We start from the raw sequence: 27,441 nt of genomic DNA, 5'->3' as shown, positions 1-27,441 counted from the left end.
TGTCCGTGTAGTCTATCACTATCTCTTGTCCAGGTCTCGTCGTCATGGGGAACGCCCCCATCTCAGGTTTGATCGTCGGTTTTGGGTTGTGGTGTGTGCAGATGGTGCATGTCCTAGTGTAGTTACGTACCATGTCTACCATAAATGGGTGCCACCAATGGCACAAGTTCCTCAACATCTGTGCTGGCCCTACATGGCCCAACCCGTGGGCTTCTGCAAATGTATCTCCCCGCATGGCTGGTGGAAGTATTACTCTACCGTCTGGCCCTCTCCAGAGCCCGCTCGTCTCTGTTGCTCCTCTCTGTTGCCAAATTGTTTTCTCTTGTGGGGAAGCCCCCTTTTGATGTCTCACTAGCCCGTCTCTCTCAGGGCCTTCTCCCCACCCCACTTCCTCTTCTGCTCTTACCACCATCACTCGCGGAGTGTACCCTGCTTCCTGTTTTGCTGCTGTGTCTGCCGCTTGATTTCCCTGAGCTACTACACTATTTGAATTATCGTGTCCTTTGCATTTTATGATGGCTACCTTTTCGGGCAGGTCTAGGGCCTCAGCTAGTTCTCTCATCTCTGCCTCGTGTTTAATCGGTTTGTCTCCTGCTGTTCTAAACCCCGCTTTTAACCACTGTCCTAGCTCCACGTGCGCTGCGCCTACTGCGTATGCCGAATCTGTGTAAATATTTACTCCCCTTCCCTGGGCCAGTCTGAGGGCCTCTATCAGTGCTCTCACTTCTACTCTCTGCTTTCAGCGTGACTAAACCCTCTGGTGTTAGTTTCACTACCGCAAAGGCCGCCCTCAGCCCGTCTTGTTCGTGTCTGAAACAGCACCCATCAGTGAAGAGGTCCTCTGCCCCTGGGAGGGGTTCTGCCTCCAGATCGGTTTGGGTCTTACTCTCCCTCACTACCTCTTGCGCGCACTCATGTGGTAGCCCCGTCCCCATTCGGTCTGCAATATTTATCCCTTCATGTGTGAAAATCAAATTTGGAGCCCCGAGAATTTTGCTTAGATGTTGTTGCCTGAGGGAAGTCATAGTGAACATCTGTGAATTTACATACGCCACTACACTGTGTGTTGTGAGTATCTGAAGGTGATGCCCCATCACTGTGTGCGCATTTTTGAATGAGTCTCGCTACCCCCGCTGCATGCTGTGTGCAGGTGGGGTGCCTTTTTTCGGTTTTGTCAAATCCTACGCTTATGTACATAAGGATGTTCCTATCTCCCCCTTTTTTCTGAAACAGGACCCCGTTCATGACTTGTCCTGTTTCAGAAACATCTAGAAAAAAGGGTTTTGTGTAGTCAGGTATGGCCAGATCAGCTGCAGTGGCTAGTTGTTGTTTCAGCAAAATGAAGGCCTGGTCGGCCGGGCAAGTCCAATTGAGAGTGGCTTTAAGTTTACGCATTCCCTGCTCCTTAACTAGCGCTCTAAGTGGCTCTGTGAGCCCTGAATAGTTAGGGATGTAATTGCGGCTGTACCCCGTGAGCTCCAGGAATGATAGCATTTCCTGTACAGTAGTGGGTTTAGGATGGTGGAGGATGGTTGTGCGGTGAGCTGGGGAAAGCCCTGCTCCCTTCTGCGAGATTACTCTGCCCAGAAAGGAGACCTGCGTCCTTACCAGCTGTAGCTTTTCTTTTGATACCTTGAACCCTTTCTCTGCCAGTCTGGTGAGGACCGTCATTGTAGCTTGGATGCAGGCGGCCACCGTCGGGGCCGCCAGCAGCAGGTCGTCTACGTACTGGACCAAAGTTACCCCTGTCGGCAGGCAGCATCCCTGCAGCGCTTCTCTCAGTACCTGGTTGAATATACCAGGGGAAAGCGCGAACCCCTGTGGTAGTCTCGTGTACCGCCATTGCCGACCCCTATTTGTGAAAGAAAAAATATCCTGAAGTTCCTCTGCTAGTGGGAGACAGAAAAAAGCGTTAGCCAGGTCAATGCAGGTGAACCATTTTTGATCCGGGGTCAAATTAGTGAGTGCTACATACGGGTTAGGTACCGGTATAGTGGGTGTGAGTAAAATGTTGTTAATAGCTCTGAGATCATGGGCCATACGGTATTTCCCTGTCCCTTTCTTTTCTACCGGAAGGATAGGCGTGTTCCACGCGGAACCTGACTCCTCCAGCACCCCTGTGGGCCACAAACCATTCAATGTCACATCCAACCCTTCCTCTGCCTCTGGTTTGTGTGGGTATTGGGGCAGCAGTGAGTCCGGTAACTCATTAAGTCTGGCTGTGGCTACAGGGTGATCCATCTTTTCCCTCCCATGATCCCGAGTTATCTCCCTTCGCTCTAAATATACCCAATCTGTCCCTGGTGCCTCTAACCGATACGTCTTACAGCTGGGTGAGTACCATACGTTTGGCGCCTGAGTGAGTGTCCAATCAGTGCATTCGACCTCCCTTTTAACCATGGACCCCAGGTCTTTTGCTTGGTGTTTAGGATGCAGGGCCAGTGACACATGTGGGACGGACTCCTCCGCCATCATGTACCACCGATCCTGCTCCTCTGTCAACTGTACATCTGCCGCTACCCCTTCAGGGCCTACATATATGAATTTAGACCTGACCTGCCACGTGTCCCCACACACTACATCCCCAAACCCCTCTCTATACGCCTCATCGCCCTGCCGATCATAAAATAGGGTTACATGTGGGGGTCTGGCGGAGGAAAGTACGGCTCGAGGAGGGAGATCCACGGCCTCCATTTGAAGTACTGGGACAAAATACCCTGTTTGTCCGGCTTTTCCGGTGTCAATAGTCCCCAGTATATCTCTGCTATTTCACCCTTCACCAGTTGTAACAGGTACTGCCCTTTGCGTGTGGTTTCAAGTCCGCACACCGCCGATGTCCCGTCTGGTAACGTGACAGTTAGTCCATCTGGAGAACATAAGATATTAGCCCCCAGTTTTATCAACAAGTCTCTCCCCAATAAGTTCACTGGTGTGTTTGTCGACACCACATACGGATGGCTGAGGGCCTGTTTACCCAGTATCGTTTTAAGAGGAAATGTCACTGGCAAAGTCTGTCCCACTCCTTCAAACCCCACAACTTCCACTGTCTTGGAGGATAGTAGTCCTGTGACGGGAGGGGCGGTGATGGTGGAAAAAGTGGCACCTGTGTCAACCAGAAAGGGGAAGTCCTTCCCGTCGACATTCAGGGACAGCATAGGGTATCTCCTTCCCCTGCTGTCCCCTCCCCTCCCTGTAGACCGTCATGCCTGGTCCCACCCTCCCTCATAAGAGAGTGGGTATTGTCCAGGTGCACTAGGTGGTGGGACGGCGTGTGGGTTGGGAACTGGAGCTGCCCTTTCGTTTGGGTATCCTCTGCCCCTTGCAGTGTTCTGTGGGCACTCTCTGGACCAGTGGTTCGGGTCACCACACGTAAAGCAGACTCCATATGGGACTTGGGCTCCTGGAGCCCCTCTGCCTCTACCCCTCCCCCTACCATAACCTCCCCTCCCTGATCAATAGGGCACGGTGAATGACCCCCGGCCACTGTGAGGTTGGGGTGCCCATGTGGGAACAGGGTATAAATCGGGTGTGTCAGGTTCTCCTGAGCCTAGGGCTGCCATCTGTCTGTGTTTCTTTTTCCCTTCATTGAACCTCCCTTTGGCTTCACCCAGCTGTAAGCGCAACAGGTTCTCTTTCAGTCCCTGTATCTGTTTGTCTTTCTCTGTCTCCTCATCTTTAGCCCTCTGTAAATGATGCACTATGTGTCTTTCCCATACATGTGATTCACTACCCGGCAAGTCAGGATTTGCCATCATTGCCTCTTTTATTTTCTCTGGAAGTCCCTCTAAGACTGCCCTTCTAAACCACTCCTGCTGCAGACCCCCCTTCCCCGGGTGGTGCCCTGTGTGTCTGGCCCATGTTTCTTTACATACTTCTAGATACTGTCTAGGGTGTTGCTCTTTTTCCCAAGGTAACTTGGGCATCGGGGCCCCAGCGGGCAAGGGAAATCGTTCCCTCAGGGCCGTGGCTATGCGCCCGACCACCTGACTGAAAGGGGTGTTATCAGGGCTCCGCCTAGTGGCGGCCCCTTTTTCTATCTCAGTCATAGCCTGGGTGGACACGGCTCGGGCGGCTACTGCCCTCCAGTCCCCCAGTGCCAACATTTGACCAGCTGTGAGTTTATCAAATTGTGACAACCACAGTCCACCTCCCTCTCCCATCGGGGGTCATTTACCTACCAGTGCCTGTACGTCTCCCAGCCCCAATGGTTTATATCGCGGTTCGCCGCCTCCCACTCTAAAGAGAGGCAGCTGAAACCCAGCACAACCAGCTTCCCCTGCTTGTGACCGAGTATACATTTTATTTTGAGTCTTTTGAATTGATTCTACTGCGTCATGTTGTAGTTTATGTTCTGGTGGGGGCGTACGCGGCAGAGGGTATACATCTGCGTCTCCCTTGGTCCAATCTCCACTACTGTCTGCGTTGGGGTCTTCGTCTGAGTCAGTCCATCTCCCTACTGCATTGCCCGTGAGTACCACCCGTCCTCTATGTGAATTTCCTTTGTTCTGCCTAGTTCTGGTCCTTCTCACTGTGTCACTATCGTCCGACCCCAACTTTGAGTCCTCACCTAACCTGCCTTTAGTACGGCCTGACCTTCTCTTTATGGCCCCTGTAATCTCATCCTGTTTATTCTTTCCTAGTCGTATCCCCTTCTCGCTCCTCTCATCGTATATCCCGTACTCTCTCACTGCCCTTGCCTTGAACGGTTTCACCTCCCCCTCAGTGTCTGTTTCGCTCTCTGACTCAGCCTTCCTACTCAACTTTCTCTTATCTTGCTTTCCTGTGACTTGAGTTATGGGCTTGCTGTTTTGTGTGTCCAAAGACAATATACCACTCTCTAAACGTAACACTGGATATAATGGTGCCCGGTCTGTACCAAGCACCGCCGGGTCATCTTCATATGCTGGGGGTTCTATCTCTCCTCCCTTTTTCTCCTCAATTTTCTGTCCCTTTTTCTCTTTGTACAAATGGTCTACGCCCTGACACCACACTGCTAATTTACACCATTCTTTTCTGTGCTTTTCCCATTCCTTCTCCTTTTCTCTATATCTCCCTCTCTTGACCAAATTTGCTGTTTCCTTCTTGTCTCTAACTCTATCTCGATTTTTGGAACAATCCTTCTCCTTATTCCCCAAAATAACATGTAATGGTCTCCTTTCCTCCATCCTTAATCCTGCCTCACTCACCACTTGTCGCAATTTCTCTTCTATCCCTTCTTTTTCTTTCTGAATTGGGTCCATCCTGCCTACAACAGTCATTACATTTGCCACCTGTATCCCCTATTGTTTCCACTTTCCCGTGCCTGGACCCCACCCATCGTCATCAACTTCTCTCTCAAACTCCCCATCCATTTCAACCTGACTTACGTTACTGTGAGTCCCAGAATGATTACCAAATTATTAACGGGTCCCTGACCCAACACTTTTTGGGACTTAAACCCAGTTCTCTTATAAAAATTCGGGGAGTTCCGAACTCCCTGGGCCTCTAACCCAGCTGAACCTTTACACACAATAAGTATTTCGAGGTGCCCCTAATTCCTCGGGCCTCTAACCCGACTGGTTGCCAAGACTCTAACTCGCAAGTGGCGTAGGGTAGTCAACCCCAGAACAATTAACAGGCCTCTAACCCGACTTACAGTGAGACTCTAACTCACACACCGTTAACAGGCCTCTAACCCGACTTACAGTTAGACTCTAACTCACACACTGTTAATGGGCCTCTAACCCGACTTATAGTGAGACTCTAACTCACACACTATTAATGGGCCTCTAACCCGACTTATAGTGAGACTCTAACTCACAGACCGTTCCTCTGACCCCCTGAATTTAAACCAGTCCCACTACGTTTTTCACAGGTCCACAATTTAGTTCACAGCCAATATGCAGATTTAGATATAACAGGCTCTGCTTACCTTTATCATGAGCCGGCTCGGAACCTGTGAATCTCGCGTAGGTTGTCTGGACCAGATCGAATTCCTTCTCCTCTTTCCAATCCCGGACGAGTCCCCAAAATTGTTGAAGTCTAACACTTCCCCGAATTGGTTTGTTGGAAAGGACAATAAAACACCAGGAGTCAGGTCAATTACCATATCGTATATCCATTTATTACAGAAGCTTCTGGAGACAAGTGTCGCCGCACAATGTCTAAGGATCAACATTCAACAGATCATTTTATACTTCTACTACGCCCAAACTTATACAATCAATACATCTACATTGGTTACAACAGCTTTACAACAGTTCACTAACTCATACAATCACTACATCTACAATACTTCCAACTTGGTGGAGCGCCACTTTTACTGCAATTTTCTGGAAGCTTGCTTAAGTGCTCTAGTATTGTCTGTGTACCAGGGAGCAAGTTTCTTGTTGCGTATTTCTTTAGTTTTTAGTGGTGCAACTATGTCTAATGTATTTCGCAGTGTTTAGTTTAGATCCTCGATTTGATCGTTTACAGATTTATTTACTCTGTCGTTAATGAGCGAACTTGTAAGAATATCAAGGAATTTATTTGTAGTCCGAGAATTTATAGTACGGCTTTTGAAACTCATTGTTTGGGGGGTAAGTGGATTTCTTGTTTTAATGGTAAATGTAATAAGACAGTGATCCGATAATCCAGGATTTTAGGGGTAAATTATTAGATCTACAATATCTATTTCTCGTGACAGGACTAAATCTAAGGAATGATTTTGGCAATGTGTTGGACCTGAGACATGTTGGATGAAACCCATTGAGTCAATTATGGCTTCAAAGGCTTTTTGAAGAGGATCATTGGACTTTTCCATATGAATATTGAAATCGCCAAAAATTTGAATTCCATCTGCCATGACTACAAGGTTAGACAAGAATTCTGGAAACTCAGTGAGGTACATTGTGTATGGCCCGGGGGGCCTATAAATAGTAGTTATGTAAAACGATTTATCGGCCTGGTTAACTTTCATTAGTATAACTTCAGAAGAATGAAACTCAGTGATATGTTTGAGAGTAAATTTATATTGCACGAGAGATATGATCACTAGTATAACCAGGAGGAGAGGCCTCATTTAAGGCAGTGAATTAATTAGGCTTTAGCCACGTTTCACATAAACCAATAACATCTAGTTTATGGTCAGAGATTAATTCATTTACGGCAACTGCCTTTGGTGTAAGGGATCTAACATTTAGACGTCCCATTTTGAGATGTGAGGTGATAGTCATTTTTATTTTATTTGTAACCGAGGCGGAGGAAGGCTTTATCTTAATAAGGTTGTTTTTGTTAGAACTACCTTGTTTAACTTTTCTCAGCCTGGAACGAGTCACAGTGGCAATAGGTAAAGCTGTACTAACTACTCTGGCTATGCTATTGACAGACTCCACTATGCTAGCAGGCTGGCTAACAGCCTGCGGCCTGACCTGCACCCTATCTCATGTTAAGGCAATATCTCTGTACTCTCTATACTTGCCAGTTTTAGACTTCGCTAGCACCAACCCCAGATTTGCGGCTACGTCGGTGGCTCTGACCCCCGGTAAACAGTGTACGATCGCCGGCTGATTCTTTAGTCTAATACTGCAGGTAATGGAATCGCCAATGACTAAAGTTTTCAGTTTTTCAAGGCCACTGGTTGAAAATGCCTGCCGATCATTCCCCTCCAAAGATGGCTCGGGCCTTGACTCCGACTCCAGTGGGGAAAACCTGTTGAAAGTCTCAGTTGGATTTAGCAACGATTCAGGTTTAACTGGTCGACGGCATTTCTTCCCAGTGACCAAGAGAAAGTTCTTGCCCGGCTGCAGGAGCTGTGCCGAGGGGCTAACAAAACTATTGTTTCTTCCTGGTGGCACTGACGCAGTTTTTTCTATTTCTACACTAGCATAATCCTTGCCTGACATTTGCGTCAGAAGCCGAGCCTCTAACTCTGCTATCTTTAACTGAAGACGATAGTTCTCCTCCGTGTTGTAGCTCCATCAATTACAGTGATAAGCCATTTTAATGATACTTAGCTTCAGGTGTTCAGGGGTGAGTAGTTCCGTTAATTATGTCCAAAAAGAGTCCCGTGTAGTAAAGTTGGGTAAGAGGTCAACAGAAAAATATTGCGTTGGTAAAACTCTTAAAATATAATTTTGACCAATTAGTTTATATAGAGTAAATTCGAAAAAGTTTGGCAGGTAGCCAGGTAGGTAACAGCAAGCAGCGTACAGCATGTCAACAATCCGCAATCTCAACAATCCCACAATGCAGTTCGTGAAAACCAAAATGCTATGACTGTTTTGAGTAGTGTCTAAGCGTTTCAGAGTTGTATACAACAAGCATGTACTTCTCACTGATTACAGTAAAAGGCCTACTAAATCGCATTCTAGGATGGATAGTGGTTTTGACCTGCGACTTCAACACCCATTCAGCTGTGTCATTAGTAACTCAGGTAAAACATATTTTGTGAAGTTGTTTTTGGATAATGCTGACGTTGTTTTCTCCAAAGAAATTAAAAATATCGTCTGGGTTTATTCATGTTGGCAACCGCTGTATGACGAAATGTTGCAGGTGAGGGAGATTACTTTTATAGCAGGTCTACCAACATTGCTGTGTGATGACAATCTGCTACCGATTCAGAAAAAACTATTTAATGAAAAATGCATCAGAGAGTTTGGAGATGGACAGAGTTTTCACACAATATTTACACCACAGTAACCTCAGTGTGATTTTTCTTGTCCAAAACATGTTTGTTAAAGGCAAATCTATTAGAAATATTAACTTGAACACAAACTACCTCATCTTGTTAAAAAAAAACCTGTGACAATCAGCAGATTAGTATTTTAGGCAGACAGATATACCCCGGTCTTTCTCAATTCTTCATGGAGAGTTTTAAAGATGCAACATATCTGCATTTTGGTTATTTACTTATTGACTTTAAAGCTACAACACCAGAAGACTACCGTCTGAGAATGGGCTTATTTTCAGGGGACTGGCCTGTCGTGTACGTTCCTAAGAAAGTCTGATCATGTCTAAACGCATTCGTAGACATTTACCACTTTTGAAGATGTTATTTATGGCACCGGCAATTCAACAAAAAGTTATTCTAGAATCAACTTCCACCAACCTCATTCTATCACTCTGTGAAATAGCGCTAAATCTACGGCGTGGAAATATACCCTTAACAGAATCGTAGCTCCGAAAAGTAAAGGGATAAAAAGCCAAAATGATATACATGTCTAGAAAGAACACTTCAGTCACAAAGAAAAGAAAAACCATCTACCAATCTGGAGGTTTTCTACTACCGTTACTAAGCGATGCATTTCCATTCCAAACCAGTCTAATTGTATCGAGATACGGTTAAACAACATGGATCATGCTCAAAACATTTTTCTTGTGCCACAACATCAGTTTGAAAAACTGCGAGAATCCAAAATGACTAGCACCGATGTAAGACAATCTGTTGAAAATGATTTGGACTCATTGATTCGTAATATACTGTTGAAGGCTGATATGGATTTACATGAGAAAGCTTAAAGATACTTTTGACTGTTGTGAGACAGAGGGAGCTCGATACAAATACACTGACTTTAAGTCTACCCGGGTCTGAGACTGGGGCTAATGTAGTAAACATGACTGAGACTAAGCAAACTGCTGACTGAAATGTTAACCTTGTTGATGAAATTTTGGATAATGTGCCTGCTAATTGTAGGGAGAATGTTGAATACATTCTGAACAGAATGAGCAGGTCTAAAGATTTGACTTGGTCTTGGTCTTCAAATGGTCTTCAAATGGTGTCGCACCTGTTGGATCTGGATAAAGTGTGACAGCAACCAATAAAATTGCTGACGATAGAAGGCCATTAGAGTGGGGTGTGTTTTTAGAGGCCATGTCTCAACATACATTTTACAACTATTCCAAATTAACTTGTAAGGCGTAAAATCAATTTGTATAAACAAACGTCTGGGGACACAATGAATGATTTAGCCACTCACCCAGCAACTGGTTATCAAACAACCAAAGATTTCATTGTACCCCCTACAACGGCTTCCATTTTAATGTTTTTTTATTTAATAATCTTTTTATCTGTTGTGATTTATGTCAAAGTGTATGTTTTACCTTAAATCATTGTTTTATGAAAAATACTATGTAAACATTGATGTGGTTTTACAAATGCTTTTATTTTTGAATAATAAAGCTGATTTACACATGATTTACTTTTCTATTTCTTCAAAAACCATGACACATTAAAAGATTCACAAGATTGTGCATGTTGTATGCAATTAAACATTTGCTTATCACGTTTACTCTGGTACATCTTCGTTACAAACTTTGACTAGCGCATCATTTTCTCTTAAATCATCTAATATAAAAAGACATAGCATCTTTATAACTCAGACCTCTTGTCATTAGATAAAGAACCCACAATGTTGTCCTCAAGTGGTGGAAATCATGTCCTGTACTTGTTTTGAACTGTATTCCACATTCTCACAGGTTTGCAGAAAGGCTTGAATTGGGAACATTTGTAAATTCTGGGGGGTTTTCAAAACTGTCATAAAACCTTCCAATGCCATTGTCTGTTATGTAAATAGCCAGCCAGTACTCCCTGGGGTGATTGCTCGGGTTTGTATTAACAATAATCATTGATGCAACATCTCGGACTGGTCTACTAGGTAGTTGGTCACTTGCCAGCACAACATAGAAATGAGTCCCAGATGAAAATTGGTTCACCACAACGGTCAACTCGGCCGTATTCATTTCCACACCGTTTTCTTAATAGTAGTCAACCATGACTTGTCGCCGGTTTGACACTTCAATAATGGATAAACAACCAAATTCATTGTGTGGGGTAGTGATTGTCTGAACCCCATCTCAAGTCGTACATTCCCTGACTTGATCAAGGATAGGTGCTGACCATATTCCTCATCCGGTGTGCAGTTGAATGCATAAATGGCATAGCCGTGTAAGACGTCAGACCTGTCAATAGCAAAGGCTTGGTCCTTTAGGTGTTTTCCTGAAGCTAAGGCCAATTAGTAAAATGAATGCACCGCTGACCCTGTTGTGTAATTTGGTTGGAATGGTTTGCTAGGACATTGCTGACCGTCTACATACACCGCCATAAACTACAAATTATAATGTTTGTAATTAAATAGATTTTTTGTGTCACTTCCTGTAAAATTGTCATTGTCCAACAATCCAACGACAATACATTTTGGCAGATGTCCTAAAAATAGGTTTTCCTGGTTGCAAACATGACCCCCGGCTGGTAAACTAAATTGGGTACTTGGCAGTGGTTGAGAGTAACCCTTGAGCGGCTGATGAAACAGACACTTTCTTGACACATAGTGACACAGATAATATATGCAAACGATAACGCACATTCCCTGCCCCCATAAGAAAGAACTCGTCTTTACCACGGACCGTTTAACATGAGTTTCTCTTGAAAGAAGATATCGCTATGAACAAGGCCAATCATTTCAAATGTTGTACTATCCTCTGAATAGGCAGCCCTATTCAGAGGATAGTCTATCATTCTCGCCTGCCGGGTCTGTAACATCCATGTGACCTGCAGCATCCTTGTAAAACAAACCAGCTGAAATCTGTCTTTAATGTATCACATCCATAATTCAGAATGCTCTGTATAACGGCTCTGTAGGGGTATGTGTTGCTACTCTTACTAATTAAATCACCCAAGGAGACCTCCACTTGCGTAAATAGGGTGGCTGATAACACCAGTGAACACCAGTGAATTGCTGAAACCCTAATGAACCAGACATATTACATATAAAAATTGTTTGTGTGTTCATTAACTGGAATGTTGAGGGAATCAGTACAGCCAGAGTCTTCTAGTACCAGTGCGGTGAGGAAGGACGCTAATGTAGGCCTAGTAGAGACAGAGGAGTGTGGTAGATGCAGGATATATATATATATATATCAGTGATACACAAATGTACTTTGGGTTTGTATTTAAGTCTAGAGTAGCGGGGAACACATGACAATAATCCTAATGATATCTACTTGTAGATACATTTATACTTAGCCATACATCATAACAAGGAGAATCAGACAGACAATGATAATAGAGAATGACAACAGAGCTGAAAAAGTAGAACCAAACAAACGGGCAGTGACAACAAAGAACAACATACTGTAGAATAACAGTAAGGACAGTGACAGCAGACAAAATGTATAGACAGACTGCACACAACAGTGGTACAACAGACTCAGATACATAGCCATTGTTTATTTTACATAGTGTGCATTTGTTATAAAGATGTGCTCTTTAAAATGTAGCGAGCATCATCTGCAAGTCACTTACAGATGAAACGTTTAAATAACTGTGATATACTGTACTGCTTATATATTCTTTTAGTAGCTCTACCATATGTACACAAACGTAAGTAGCAAATGTGTGTGTCAATGGGTGGGGATGTGCAGGTGTGGTAATGTGGGCTGGTGTGGCTACAGTGCCAGGGCTGAATTTTTGTCCCAGTCTGCCCCTGGACGGACACTTCAGGAGGCTAGCCACAATTTCGTAGACCTGCCATAGCATATATTTCTACCTCCTTGTTATCAATATTAATGGGAAATGGGTAAACATTTAGCAGATTAGCTGGCATGAGCATAAAAACCTAGAAACACAGTCGAAACCCAACCGGTAAAAACTCAGATTAAGATTTGAATTGAATTAAGGAGGTTAAATCAATGTATTAACCTGTATTGAATTTGAGGTTGTTTGCAATGCAAAAAATGTACATGACAAACTTGACATTTGTAGCACTTGCTGTTAACTGCTTGATATCCAAAGTGTTGTTATAATTCATGTATGGGAAGTGCTATTGCACGGCGTTACAGCCCCACTATACGTTCTGCAACTGCCTTTTTATGAAGGTTTTTTATACCTCTAATATGTAGCCCATTGCCAAGCTAGCAAGGGCTCAGTTTTGGCAGTAAAATGGACATTAACATTTTCACTGCTTTTGAGACTGGGTCCTCTGAATAAAGAGATACACTAATGGCATGGACCATACATTTACCATATACCAAACCATAACCCATTTACCCCCTCAGAGGTTTATTCTGCCATGCTCTTTTCTAAACGCATGTCTTAAAAAATGTATGCTTATCTGCATTTGCATCCATATATGTACTGTACTGTACTGTTCATTTAACAAACTGTGGCCTTTCTGAAGGAGGAATGTAGGAGAAAGATGGTATTTTCACAAGGTGCTTTTATCCAGAGTGACTTGTTAGTGCATGCATACATGCACTTTGTCACACTGGCTCCCAGTGGGAATCAAACAGTCAATCCTGTTGCTATGCTCTTACCAGGTGAGGTACAGGTGACCATACCTTCAAGTGCCTAGACATTCCGTTGTTTAGCTATGTATTTACCTTGTGCTCAGGATGGCCGCATCTTCTGCAAGAGGAGAGAGTGTGACTGTGCAGGCCATGACGTAGACCTGTTCTGCTGTCCCGAGTGTGACTCCAGGCAGTCCAGCCAGTGTCTGCATCAGAGTGGACACACACTGTACCGCAGCGGAAACTCTTGGATATACAGCTGCCAGCAGTGCCACTGCCTGGTGCGTATACACACACACACAGATGCTTGCAGGCACATATAAATGCTTACAATACACACACACTGTTTCTCACTTTCAGCATGAGAGAATATGGTGTTTCTTCTCTGATCATAATTGCATTTCTTTTATGAGAAGCACCCAGGTAATTATTAATGCAAATCGGACATGTTTGTGTATGTCTGTGCACCTGCATGAGTGGCGTGTGTTTGTGTGAATATGCAAGATGCATCACCTTTCTCTGATGGACTTGATCATTAGTATGCTCTGACAGCTGCGCAATTAGTCAAGCAGTGGAAACAAAAACAAAAAAACAGGGCCAGCATGGCATCAACAAGAGCTCTAAATGGCCCAGCGAGCATTCAGGTACAGTATCTCACAAAAGTGAGTACACCCCTCACATTTTTGCAAATATTTGATTATATCTTTCATGTGACAACACTGAAGAAATGACACTTTGCTACAATGTAAAGTAGTTGGTGTACAGCTTGTATAACAGAGTACATTTGCTGTCCCCTCAAAATAACACAAGACATAGCCATTAATGTCTAACCCGCTGGCAACAAAAGTGAGTACACCCCTAAGTGAAAATGTCTAAATTGGGCCCATTAGCCATTTTCCCTCCTCTGTGTCATGTGACTCATTAGTGTTACAAGGTCTCAGGTGTGAATGGGGAGCAGTTGTGTTAAATTTGGTGTTATCACTCTCACACTCCCTCATACTGGTCACTAGAAGTTCAACATGGCACCTCATGGCAAAGAACTCGCTGAAGATCTGAAAAAAATAATTATTGCTCTACTTAAAGATGGCCTAGGTTATAAGAAGATTGCCAAGACCCTGAAACTGAGCTGCAGCACGGTGGCCAAGACCATACAGTGGTTTAACAGGACAGGTTCCACTCAGAACAGGCCTCGCCATGGTCGACATAAGAAGTTGAGTGCACATGCTCAGCGTCATATCCAGAGGTTGACTTTGGGAAGTAGACGTATGAGTGCTACCAGCATTACTGCCAAGGTTGAAGGGGTGGGGGTCAGCCTGTCAGTGCTCAGACCATATATCGCACACTGCATCAAATTGGTCTGCATTGCTGTCGTCCCAGAAGGAAGCCTCTTCTAAAGATGAAGTTTGCTGAAGACAACTAAGGACATGGATTACTGGACCCATGTCCCGTGGTCTGATGAGACCAAGATTCATTAATTTGGTTCAGATGGTGTCAAGCATGTGTGGCAGCAACCAAGTGAGGAGTACAAAGACAAGTGTGTCTTGCCTACAGTCAAGCAGGGTGGTGGGAGTGTCATGGTCTGCATGAGTGCTGCCGGCACTGGGGAGCTACAGTTCATTGAGGGAACCATGAATGCCAACATGTACTGTGACATACTGAGGCAGAGCAAGATCCCCTCCTTTCGGAGACTGGGCCGCAGGGCAGTATTCCAACATGATAATGACCCCAAACACACCTCCAAGACGATCACTGCCTTGCTAAAGATGCGGAGGGTAAAGGTGATGGATTGGCCAAGCAATGTTTCAGACCTAAACCCTATTGAGCATCTGTGGGGCATCCTCAAATGGAAGGTGGAGGAGCGCAAGGTCTCAAACATCCACCAGCTCCGTGATGTCGTCATAGAGGAGTGGAAGAGGACTCCAGTGGCAACCAGTGAAGCTTTGGTGAAAGCCATGCCCAAGAGGGTTTTAAGGCAGTGCTGGAAAATAATGGTGGCAACACAAAATATTGACACTTTGGGTCCAATTAGGAATTGTTCACTTAGGGGTGAACTCACTTTATTGCCAGGGGTTTGGACATTAATGGCTGTGTGTTACGTTATTTTGAGGGGACAACAAATTTACACAAATTGTACAAGTTGTACACTCACTACTTTACATTTTAGTAAATGGTCATTTCTTCAGTGTTGTCACATGAAAAGATAAAATCAAATATTTGCTAAACTGTGAGGGGTGTACTCACTTTTGTGAGATATTGTAACTGACATCATAAATGAAAGGCCTTGGACACAGGTGTCAATACATTTGTAGAAAAAACATTTGAAAAATACTTCTTATTTTATGATGGGATTCTACAATATCAGTTTTGATCTGAGAACCTTTCTGGAAGACAATGATTTTTTTTAAGGCAAGGCACTACCTAGAAACTTAAACTTCTGTTGAAAGATATTGTTCTTTTATGATTCTTTGGAAAAAGTAAGAAGGATTATTTGGTAAAAGGGAACCATATGTATAGAAAATACATTGCTTGATAAATTGTATCCGTTCCAATTTGTGAAAAAATCAATCCGTTAGTAGCAAGATTTATTGCACCGGTTTCTGAAATGTTTGTACCAGTTAAGATGATTGAATTAGTCTTACCATAAAAAAAAATCCACACTGACAGTGATTCTGAATGCTGGTTGCATTCAAAATGCAATTCCAATAAGAATTAAAGCTATAAGCAGCATTTAGCGGGTTTCAGCATTGAAGCTACTACTATCCAGAATGCAATATTTTTTACTTATATCCATTGTTGCAAGCAACACGGCATCTATGGTTTTTCCTTTCCTATAGTATGGCCAACTTGAAACATAATTCACACAAAGTAAAATCACAAACCTGATCATGTGTACCAAATGTAATATCACGGAGTGAAAAAAAACAAAATATATTGTGTAATAGCTGAAACTGAATCTGCATCACATAAATATGGCTATTTCAAAGGTCTGACACTATTAGAGCGGTACAACACCTTAAGCCCCATACAATATAACTAGGAAGTGAAAAAAATGTCCGAATGTAATAAACCCATTTACCCCCCTCAGAGCCGAATTGTATGGTAAATATAACTAAATGGAAGTTTAGTGCACAGTATATTAATAAATTCAGGTATTGCTTGTTGTAAGATAAGCAAAAGTTTTTTAGTGAGGTTCAGTGAGAGTTCTTTCCACTGATATCAATTTCTTTGTGATGCTCACTCTCAATTAACCATTATCTATAACTGTTTATGAATCACCTACCAGACTCCTAATAAAAGCCACTAGATACTAACTAATGAGGCAATATGAATTCCATGTACAGTAGAATGTGTTGCATTGGGGGTTAAAGCAGATCTAGAAAATTTTGTTTTGCTGGATGTAGCACAGTGCCCCATGATTTCACATTATATTTGTAATATAACAAACTCTCTTGGGTATTTCGTACAATACATTCACTGCAATACTGAAGAGCTTTTCCTCAAAAAGTATCCCTTGCACATTACAGTGGGGGGGATGGAAAATATAATGTTGTAGGATGTATTAAACAATCCCTCACCTAAGCTAATGAGCACAGGCAAATTAACAACAATTTTTTTTTTTATTAGATAATGTTCTACACGTTAATTTAAGATCTAACCATTTCTCAGTGTAATCCACCTGATAAGATTCTTCAACTTATGTAAAGTATTATTGACATTGACCTTTTGTTTCATTTATAATTTCCCTCACATAGTTTTGCCTTTGAACATGTAGCCTACACAATACAAATTGTAAACACACCACAGACCTTTATTTTGAAAGTAAAATACGAAACACTCACCACTGAGTGTACATACAGAGACAGGGAACAATAATCGACAAGTGAGGGGAACAGAGGAGAAACATTTAAACACATAATAATGGAATGATTGGGACCCTGGTGTGTGTGATGATTGGGGACAAGACAATGAATGAGTCCGGGGTGAGTTTGTGAATAACTGGAATCTGGGAAAAACGGGAGATCTCACACTCTTTTAATTCTCTCTGCTTATTTTACTGAAGAAGAATATTCTACAAATCTATTAGGCTAAATAATTATACACAAAAACTCATTCGTATGCTAATGACGCCAAATGGTGTTAGGCTCTGGCAGTTATAAGGAAAGAAAGAGAAAAACATTAGTTAACCTTCATTCTTTCCACATATTTGCTGGATTTACATCCAAAGCAAGCTGCAATAACTACTTCGCTAAGATTTAGCAGGTATAATGAAATGACAACATTTTGCAGAGTGAAAGGACCAAAATAGACGGAGCTCTTGGTAACGATGCGTGTCACAAGCGTATGTAAATTAATTTGTATTTCCAAAAGGTTGTTTTGCAGGACCGTTGTGCTGTCCATGTATGCCATTTGAAATTCTGTGTAACCACACAGCCTCTATCCAGCTTGGTAAAGAAGGGGATTCCCAAAGTCTTCCCTCTTGGAAGAGATCTCGCCCTGTATAGAGAATTTCAGTAAAAAGTGTAGGTTAGTACACAATTACTGGACTTGTCACTGACAATAGCATATTCAGTAACAAAAACAACTGTGAGCATAAAAATTTGTATACACCAGTATAAGCACATATAATGTACATATAATGTATTCAACACTTTTTACATCTTGTTGAATAAATGTCAAAAAAATCTGTAAATGTCTCATGTTGTGCTGGTCTTACAGATAAGCTTAGTACTTTCCTTGTCCTGAAAAGTTCATTATATCGCAGAAGAAAAAATATCTTAAAAAATTTCATCACTGCAACTTAGAATGTGACTTGAGTATGTATGGCCCCCACGTGCCTGTATGCTCTCCTGACAACGCCTAGGCATGCTCCTGATGAGACAGCGGAAGGTGTCCTGGGGATCTCCTCCCAGACCTGGATCAGGGCTTCAGTGAGCTCCTGGATAGTCTGTGGTGCTACTTGGTGGTGTCAAATGCACAGATATAAAACATCTCAAAGTTTCACAATTGGATACAGGTCTGGGGAACATCAGGGCCAGTCAATGGCATCAATGCCTTCTTCATTGAGGAATTGCCTACATACTCTGGTCACATGGGGCTGGGTATTGTCCTGCACCAGGAGGAACCCAAGGCCCATTGGACCAGTGTGAGGTTTGACGATGGGTCTGAGGATTTCAGTCAGGGTACCATTGGCTAGCACGTGGAGGTCTGTGCGACCCTCCAAGAACATGTGCCTCGCCACCATCACTGACCCACCAAACCAGTCATGCTGGATGATGTTGCAGGTTGCATAACATTCAACACGCCGTCTCCAGACTCTTTCATGTCTGTCACATGTGCTCAGTGTGAACCTGCTCTCATCTGTGCAGAGAACAGGTCACCAATGACGAGTTACCAATTCTGGTGTTCTCTGATGAATGCCAATCGAGCTGCACGGTGCTGGGCTGTGAGCACAGGTCCCACTTGAGGACATCGTGCCCTCATGCCACCCTCATGGAGTCCGTTTCTGTCAGTTTGGTCAGAAACATGCACAGTATCAGCCTGCTGGCGGTCATTTTGTATGGCAGTGGCAGTGCTCTTCCTATACCTATTCGCACAAAGGAGCAGATACCAGTCCTGCTGCTAGGATGTTGCCCTTCTACGGTCCTCTCCAGCTCTACTCGTTTAACGGCCTGGTATCTCCTCCATGCTCTTGAGACTGTACTGGGAGACACAGCAAACCCTCTTGCTAAGGCACGTATACACTCACCTAAAGGATTATTAAGAACAACTGTTAAATTTCTCATTAATGCAATTATCTAATCAACCAATCACATGGCAGTTGCTTCAATGCATTTATGGGTGTGGTCCTGGTCAAGACAATCTCCTGAACTCCAAACTGAATGTCAGAATGGGAAAGAAAGGTGATTTAAGCAATTTTGTGCGTGGCATGGGTGTTGGTGCCAGACAGGCCGGTCTGAGTATTTCACAATCTGCTCAGTTACTGGGATTTTCACACACAACCATTTCTAGGGTTTACAAAGAATGGTGTGAAAAGGGAAAAACTTACAGTATGCGGCAGTCCTGTGGGCGAAAATGCCTTGTTGATGCTAGAGGTCAGAGGAGAATGGGCCGACTGATTCAAGCTGATAGAAGAGCAACTTTGACTGAAATAACCACTCGTTACAACCGAGGTATGCAGCAAAGCATTTGTGAAGCCACAACATGCACAACCTTGAGGCGGATGTGCTACAACATCAGAAGACCCCACCAGGTACCACTCATCTCCACTACAAATAGGAAAAAGAGGCTACAATTTGCACCAGCTCACCAAAATTGGACAGTTGAAGACTGGGAGAATGTTGCCTGGTCTGATGAGACTCAATATCTGTTGAGACATTCAGATGGTAGAGTCAGAATTTGGCGTAAACAGAATGAGAACATGGATCCATCATGCCTTGTTACCACTGTGCAGGCTGGTGGTGGTGGTGTAATGATGTGGGGGATGTTTTCTTGGCACACTTTAGGCCCCTTAGTGCCAATTGGGCATCGTTTAAATGCCACGGCCTACCTGAGCATTGTTTCTGACCATGTCCATCCCTTTATGACCACCATGTATCCATCCTCTGATGGCTACTTCCAGCAGGATAATGCACCATGTCACAAAGCTCAAATCATTTAAAATTGGTTTCTTGAACATGACAATGAGATCCATAGGCGCCGATACCGTGGGTGCTCCGGGGCCCGAGCACCCACGGAAAATAGCGAGCACCCACGGAAAATAGCGAGCACCCACGAAAATACCGAGCACGAGCACCCACGTGTGCCAGACCACCAGTAGGCTACATTCATTTAAAATTAAACTTGCCGTTGGTGATATGTAAAGCGTCTGTCACACTGTGATTGGTTATGTCGATATTAGTGACAGCGACATAACCAGTCGCCTGCTCCGGGTGCTCCCTATCCACCAATCACAGCGTTTCTCAGATGAAAAAATGCCACTATCAAAAACTTGTAGCAGAAATTAGGGAGAAACTCCCAGAAACTATGTGTAGTTTTTTTTAATTGATATTTAGATAATAGCGCAAAACATTAATTTCCCACGAACTGATCGCGGTTAGGCCTACGTGTCAGATAAACTTTTCATCTCCAATCCTGTATTTGTGATAAGTGGTAAATTTTGAAAGATTTACTTTACGGCTTTATTAATAAGTAAATTAATAGGTGTGCGTAGTGCGTTTATATATGTATATATAGGTATATATAGGTGTGTATATATAGGTGTATATATAGGTGTGTGTGTATATATATATATATATATATATATAAATGGCGTGCGCCTATGAGCACCCACGGAGGAAAACATAACGATTTATGCGCCTATGATGAGATCACTGTACTGAAATGGCCCCCACAGTCACCAGATCTCAACCCAATAGAGCATCTTTGGGATTTGGTGGAACGGGAGCTTCGTGCCCTGGATGTGCATCCCACAAATCTTCATCAACTGCAAGATGCTATCCTATCAATATGGGCCAACATTTCTAAAGAATGCTTTCAGCACCTTGTTGAATCAATGCCACGTATAATTACGGCAGTTCTGAATTCGAAAGGGGGTCAAACACAGTATTAGTATGGTGTTCCTAATAATCCTTTAGGTGAGTGTAGATGTGCCATCCTGGCGGAGCTGGACTGCCTGTGCAACTTGAATGGGTTGCAGGTACTGCCTCATACAACTATTAGTATCAAGGACACTAGCAAAACTAGAGAAGAATCAGTCAGGAAGGATAATGAGAGAGGAATTGTCTGTGGCCGCCACCTGCAAAACCATTTCCTTTTTGGGGGTTGTCTTGCTGTTGCCTCACCAGTGCACCTGTTGTCACTTTCATTTCCACCAAAACATGTGACATTGTTTCACAATTGCTTATGCTTCCTAACTGAACAGATATCCCTGAAGTTTAATTGACATGGTGTTATAATGTGATAATTAAGTGTTCCCGTATATTGTTTGAGCAGTGCATTTGCACACTTGGGGAGACAAAAACAAATACCAAATTCAAGTTAGATTGTTTGCATGGTTTTCCACTTAACTGTGCATACCTTTGCTCGAATGGCAGTAAGGGCAATGGAGGTTGTCCAACTTGTGCTTTTATGCTCCTTGTATTCTTGAAGTCTTTCAGAAGTTTTTTGTAACTGTGTAATACATCTTCAGGATTTCTTACTACAACACAACAAAAGATATGTGTGAGGTCATATTATTCATTGGTTAAACATCTACTGTGCATAATGTACCTAATCTATAGCATGTATTTCATCTCCAGTCCTGCAGTATCCCCAGCAGTACATAACAGTTGTGTAGCCCAGGAAAAATACAACTTACTCAACTATTAAAAGGCTTAATTAGCAGTTCACAAGAATCAATTGTTCTGTAATGGTAAGGTCAACAACATATTCTAAGTCTGAATCTTTCTCAGTATTCAAACAGAAATGGTGTCTGCCTTTGTAAATTACAAATTAGCTTCACGTTAATTGCCTTGAATAGGTATTTACAGGAATCTTTCACATATCCAAGTATTGGATATGTGAAACAGCATTTAATACTGTATTCTTGTTGTTTGTGTTTGCCCAGAACTTTTTCTCACTAATTTTCTTTTGGATGAAATGTTGGGTGAACAAGCAAACTGTATAATAAAATTGCATTTGAACACCTGAAATATACTAAGCAATCCTATTACAACCCCAAGTGATCTTGCAAAACCATGGTACCCTTTTGGCATTGTGGTTCTGAAAGGACATTCACAAGTAACGTAATTTGAAACTGTCTACATTTTAGTAATTCTCCTCCTCCTGTTTCCACAAGTGAATCCCAACCACAACATTTGCGTTGTTGGCACAGTGCTCAACCAATTGACCTACTCAAGACTATGGAGTCCTTGTCAGTGTAACCCAATACATTACCATTGGTAGCAAGAGTTTGATCGCACCATTGGGTTTCAGGCATAGGTAATTTTTCAGATGCCATTATTATTAATTGATGTGTTACGTGAATTGTGTAATAAGTTCAGTAGTCATAATTATCGTACCCTGTTTAAGTTTCAGTCTGACTAACGTATTGATGCACAGCAACGCAACTCAATTTGTAATGAAGGTTTCAACTAAACTTTTCTTTTATAAATACTCCCAGATAGCAATGAGTCGGCAGACCGGAGGCGGTCCTCCAAAACAGTAGAAGCATAAGAATGTCTTAATCGCAAACACGTTTGCCGGCTCACCGCCGGCGGCAGCCGCTTTTTAAAAGCAGCAGCCGCCTTCCTACCGCCTGTGTTCTGCGGCCGGCCCGTGGGCCAACCACCGTTATACAGAAGGCTGACCTTCTGCGGCAAACGCTATTTTCGAGCGATCTGCCGCTTTTATATATATATTTAATATTTGTAGCATGCAGTTTATCGAGAATAATGATTGATCAAACCAGACAAATTTCCATTTGGTGTTTTAATCCCACATTTCAAAGTACAGTAACTGTCATTCAAACAAGATGTGTCAGATCACTGAAATAAATAACAGGCAGAAAAAATATACATATAAATTCACACTACAGAACATGCAGGTTTCCAATTAAATTTTGGTTAAAAAAAAAACAGCCATAAAAGCAAATTATAACACAAACACAATAATTGTTAATAAAATAAAGAGGTCAGCTCTGGGATGAAAATAATTACCAGTAAACATAACAAGTAATGAGGATATTTGGTACCAAAGAATGTGCAGGATACCAAATAAATCGAGGTATAACATCACATTTTCTAGCCATTTCTAACAATAGGAAAAGTGGTAATAATTTAGAGTAAAGCTCTAAAGTAGAATAGACCATTATAATGGCATTCCTGACCTGGAGCACAAGATTTACACCGTGCTGCAATAAAATCTGTGTCTCTTGTATCTGTGATAAACAAAACTTGACATATCTATTTATATAAAAATACGGAGGTAAAAACAGTAGTAGAACAGACCATTATAACTGCAATGCTGACCTGTGGCACAAGGATTTACAAGCTATATTTAACAATAGAATAACAGTTAAGCACTGTGATGGAATGAAAAATGCGCAATGTGCAATATCAAGTATCAGAGGTATGAAATAGTATTTCCAAGCTATTATTAATAGAATAACAGTTAAGCACACTGATGAAAAGAAAGTGTACACTCCTCCAAGAACTGCCACCTTAACGTGGTGGAGGGGTTTGAGTACCCGAGTGACCCTAGGAGCTATGTTGTCTGGGGCTATATGCCCCTGGTAGGGTCTCCCAAGGCAAACAGGTCTTAGGCGACGGGTCAGACTAAGAGCGGTTCAAAACCCCCTTAATGAAGAAAAACATTTTGAGTACCGTGACGTCGCCCGGTATGGCGCAGCCGGGGCCCCACCCTGGAGCCAGGCCCGGGGTTGGGGCTCGTATGCGAGCGCCTGGTGGCCGGGCCTTCCCCCATGGGGCCCGGCCGGGCTCAGCCCGAACGGGCGACGTGGGGCCGCCCTCCCGTGGGCTCACCACCCACAGGAGGGACCATAAGGGGCCGGTGCGAAGAGGATCGGGCGGCAGTCGAAGGCAGGGGCCTAGACAACCCGATCTCTGGACACGGAAACTGGCTCTAGGGACGTGGAATGTCACCTCGCTGGCGGGGAAGGAGCCTGAGTTGGTGCGTGAGGTTGAGAGGTTCCGATTAGAGGTAATCGGGATCACCTCTACACACGGCTTGGGCTCTGGAACCACACTCCTTGAGAGAGGATGGACTCTTCACCACTCTGGAGTTGCCCATGGTGAGAGGCGGCGGGCTGGTGTGGGTTTGCTCATAGCTCCCCAGCTCTGCCGCCATGTGTTGGAGTTTACCCCGGTGAACGAGAGGGTCGTTTCCCTGCGCCTACGGGTCGGGGATAGGTCTCTCACTGTTGTTTGTGCCTACGGGCCGAACGGCAGTGCAGAGTACCCGACCTTCTTGGAGTCTCTGGGAGGGGTGCTGGAAAGTGCTCCGACTGGGGACTCTATTGTTCTACTGGGGGACTTCAACGCCCACGTGGGCAACGACAGTGACACCTGGAGGGGCGTGATTGGGAGGAACGGCCCCCCGGATCTGAACCCGAGTGGTGTTCAATTATTGGACTTCTGTGCTAGTCACAGTTTGTCCATAACGAACACCGTGTTCAAGCATAAGGGTGTCCATCAGTGCACGTGGCACCAGGACACCCTAGGCCGCAGGTCGATGATCGACTTTGTTGTCGTCTCATCTGACCTGCGGCCGTATGTCTTGGACACTCGGGTGAAGAGAGGGGCGGAGCTGTCAACTGATCACCACCTGGTGGTGAGTTGGATCCGATGGCGGGGGAGGAAGCTGGACAGACTCGGCAGGCCCAAGCGTACTGTAAGGGTCTGCTGGGAACGTCTGGCCGAGTCTCCTGTCAGAGAGATCTTTAACTCCCACCTCCGGCAGAGTTTCGACTGGATCCCGAGGGAGGTTGGAGATATTGAGTCCGAGTGGACCATGTTCTCCACCGCCATTGTCGAAGCGGCCGCTCGGAGCTGTGGCCGTAAGGTCTCCGGTGCCTGTCGAGGCGGCAATCCCCGAACCCGGTGGTGGACACCGGAAGTAAGGGATGCCGTCAAGCTGAAGAAGGAGTCCTATCAGGCCTGGTTGGCTTGTGGGACTCCTGAGGCAGCTGACGGGTACCGACAGGCCAAGCGGGCTGCAGCCCGGGTGGTTGTGGAGGCAAAAACTCGGGCCTGGGAGGAGTTCGGTGAGGCCATGGAGAAGGACTATCGGCTGGCCTCGAAGAGATTCTGGCAAACCATCCGGCGCCTCAGGAGAGGGAAACAGTGCCCTACCAACGCTGTCTTGGTTGACACGCCTGTGCAACATCGCGTGGCGGTCGGGGACAGTGCCTCTGGGATGGCAGACCGGGGTGGTGGTCCCTCTTTATAAGAAGGGGGACCGGAGGGTGTGTTCCAACTATAGGGGGATCACACTTCTCAGCCTCCCCGGGAAAGTCTATGCCAGGGTTCTGGAGAGGAGAATACGGCCGATAGTAGAACCTCGGATTCAGGAGGAACAGTGTGGTTTTCGTCCGGGCCGTGGAACACTGGACCAGCTCTATACCCTCTACGGGGTGTTGGAGGGTTCATGGGAGTTTGCCCAACCAATCCACATGTGTTTTGTGGATTTGGAGAAAGCATTCGACTGTGTCCCTCGCGGCATCTTGTGGAGGGTGCTTGGGGAATATGGGGTCCTGGGTCCTTTGCTAAGGGCTGTCAGGTCCCTGTACAACCGAAGCAGGAGCTTGGTCCGCATTGCCGGCAGTAAGTCAGACTTGTTCCCAGTGCATGTTGGACTCCGGCAGGGCTGCCCTTTGTCACCGGTTCTGTTCGTAATTTTTATGGACAGAATTTCTAGGCGCAGCCAGGGGCCGGAGGGTGTCAGGTTTGGGGACCACACAATTTCGTCTCTGCTCTTTGCAGATGATGTTGTCGTGTTGGCCCCTTCTAACCAGGACCTTCAGCATGCACTGGGACGGTTTGCAGCCGAGTGTGAAGCGGTGGGGATGAAAATCAGTACCTCCAAATCTGAGGCCATGGTCCTCAGTCGGAAAAGGGTGGCTTGCCCACTTCAGGTTGGTGGAGAGTGCCTGCCTCAAGTGGAGGAGTTTAAGTATCTAGGGGTCTTGTTCACGAGTGAGGGAAGGATGGAACGGGAGATTGACAGACGGATCGGTGCAGCTTCTGCAGTAATGCAGTCGATGTATCGGTCTGTCGTGGTGAAGAAAGAGCTGAGCCGCAAGGCGAAGCTCTCGATTTACCAGTCAATCTACGTTCCTACTCTCACCTATGGTCATGAGCTTTGGGTCATGACCGAAAGGACAAGATCCCGGATACAGGCGGCCGAAATGAGCTTTCTCCGCAGGGTGGCCGGGCGATCCCTTAGAGATAGGGTGAGAAGCTCGGTCACCCGGGAGGAGCTCAGAGTAGAGCCGCTGCTCCTCCACATCGAGAGGGGTCAGCTGAGGTGGCTTGGGCATCTTTTTCGGATGCCTCCGGAACGCCTTCCTGGGAAGGTGTTCCGGTCCCGTCCCACCGGGAAGAGACCCCGGGGAAGACCTAGGACACGCTGGAGGGACTATGTCTCCCGGCTGGCCTGGGAACGCCTCGGTGTCCCCCCGGAAGAGCTAGAGGAAGTGTCTGGGGAGAGGGAAGTCTGGGCATCCCTGCTTAGACTGCTGCCCCCGCGACCCGGCCCCGGATAAAGCGGGAGAAGATGGATGGATGGATGAAAAGAAAGTAGAATTTTGGTACTAGTTAATGTGCAATATCAAGTAACAGGTATGAAATAGGATTTACAAACTATAATAGAATCGTTAAGACGGAATGAAATAAGCCAATACTAAAGTTAAAATACAAAAACAAACAGGGTGGATTTGGTGAGAGTAGTCTGGCACTTCTGGCTTCTTGATGTTACTGACTGCAGGATAAAGAAAGTGTTCCAGTTCAGTGATGCTGGGGTGTCAGTAGTCAGCCTAGGTTTAAGGGGTCGGCTGTGGGTCCTTCTCAGCTGTGTGGCGCCTTTTTCTGCCTTCACGGTCAGATGCTCCTTTCAGGTAACGCACCTACAGGGGTTCCCAGAATAAAAGAATAAAGTAGTCAGTCCTGGTCCCTCAAATACTAAACTACGACATTTATATCTAGGTCTACTACATGGTACAGGTATTAAACTAACAACCACAGGTGTTGTTTGCAAGTTGTATCTGATTGCCCAGTGAGAGCAAACGTCTACAACATTGTCCCTACTTGCCTGCTCTTCAAGTTAGCCGGTGTCATCCGAAGCTACAAAATCAAAGGCATATGGTAATTCTGAACCTACATTGCACACAAAAAAGTAAAATTTAAAAAAGAGTGCACATTCTCACCTGCTTGTGCATTGCATTCCCTCAGGGCTTGGTTCTCCCCCCTCAGAGCTTGGTTTTCATTCTGGAGTCTCTGGAAATCTACATAAAAAAAACAAAAAAAAACTACTAAAGGCAATATTTTCAATACTGTTAAAACACTGGACAATAAGACATAGGCCTAGAATATACCTTCATAGCTGAAAACTTTGTGCTGTACACGAGATGCCAGGGGCGTCCAAGGGCCAATAACAAAGCAATTACTTTCTCCTATTGATAATCATTGATGTAAAAATATG

At 44.5% G+C, this 27,441-nt stretch overlaps 1 protein-coding gene across 6 annotated transcripts in view; it reads left to right on the top strand.

The window, feature by feature from the left end:
* The window catches only part of LOC105031116 (protein kinase C-binding protein NELL1), a 781,285-nt gene that overhangs the window by 732,358 nt on the left and 21,486 nt on the right, over positions 1–27,441 (top strand). For all 6 annotated transcript variants that reach the window (XR_003782803.2, XR_004576720.1, XM_029124715.2 and 3 more), the window contains one exon: positions 13,350–13,526. Coding sequence is in view for 4 of the 6 variants with exons in the window: in XM_029124715.2 (XP_028980548.1) it covers positions 13,350–13,526 (177 nt within the window). In the remaining 2 variants the exon portion in view is untranslated. The remainder of the gene's footprint in view (positions 1–13,349; positions 13,527–27,441) is intronic.

Source organism: Esox lucius, chromosome 2 (assembly GCF_011004845.1).
Source record: "Esox lucius isolate fEsoLuc1 chromosome 2, fEsoLuc1.pri, whole genome shotgun sequence".
Lineage (NCBI taxonomy): Eukaryota > Metazoa > Chordata > Actinopteri > Esociformes > Esocidae > Esox > Esox lucius.
The sequence above is the reverse complement of the archived record's forward strand: the minus strand, read 5'-3'. Positions and strand labels throughout refer to the sequence as shown.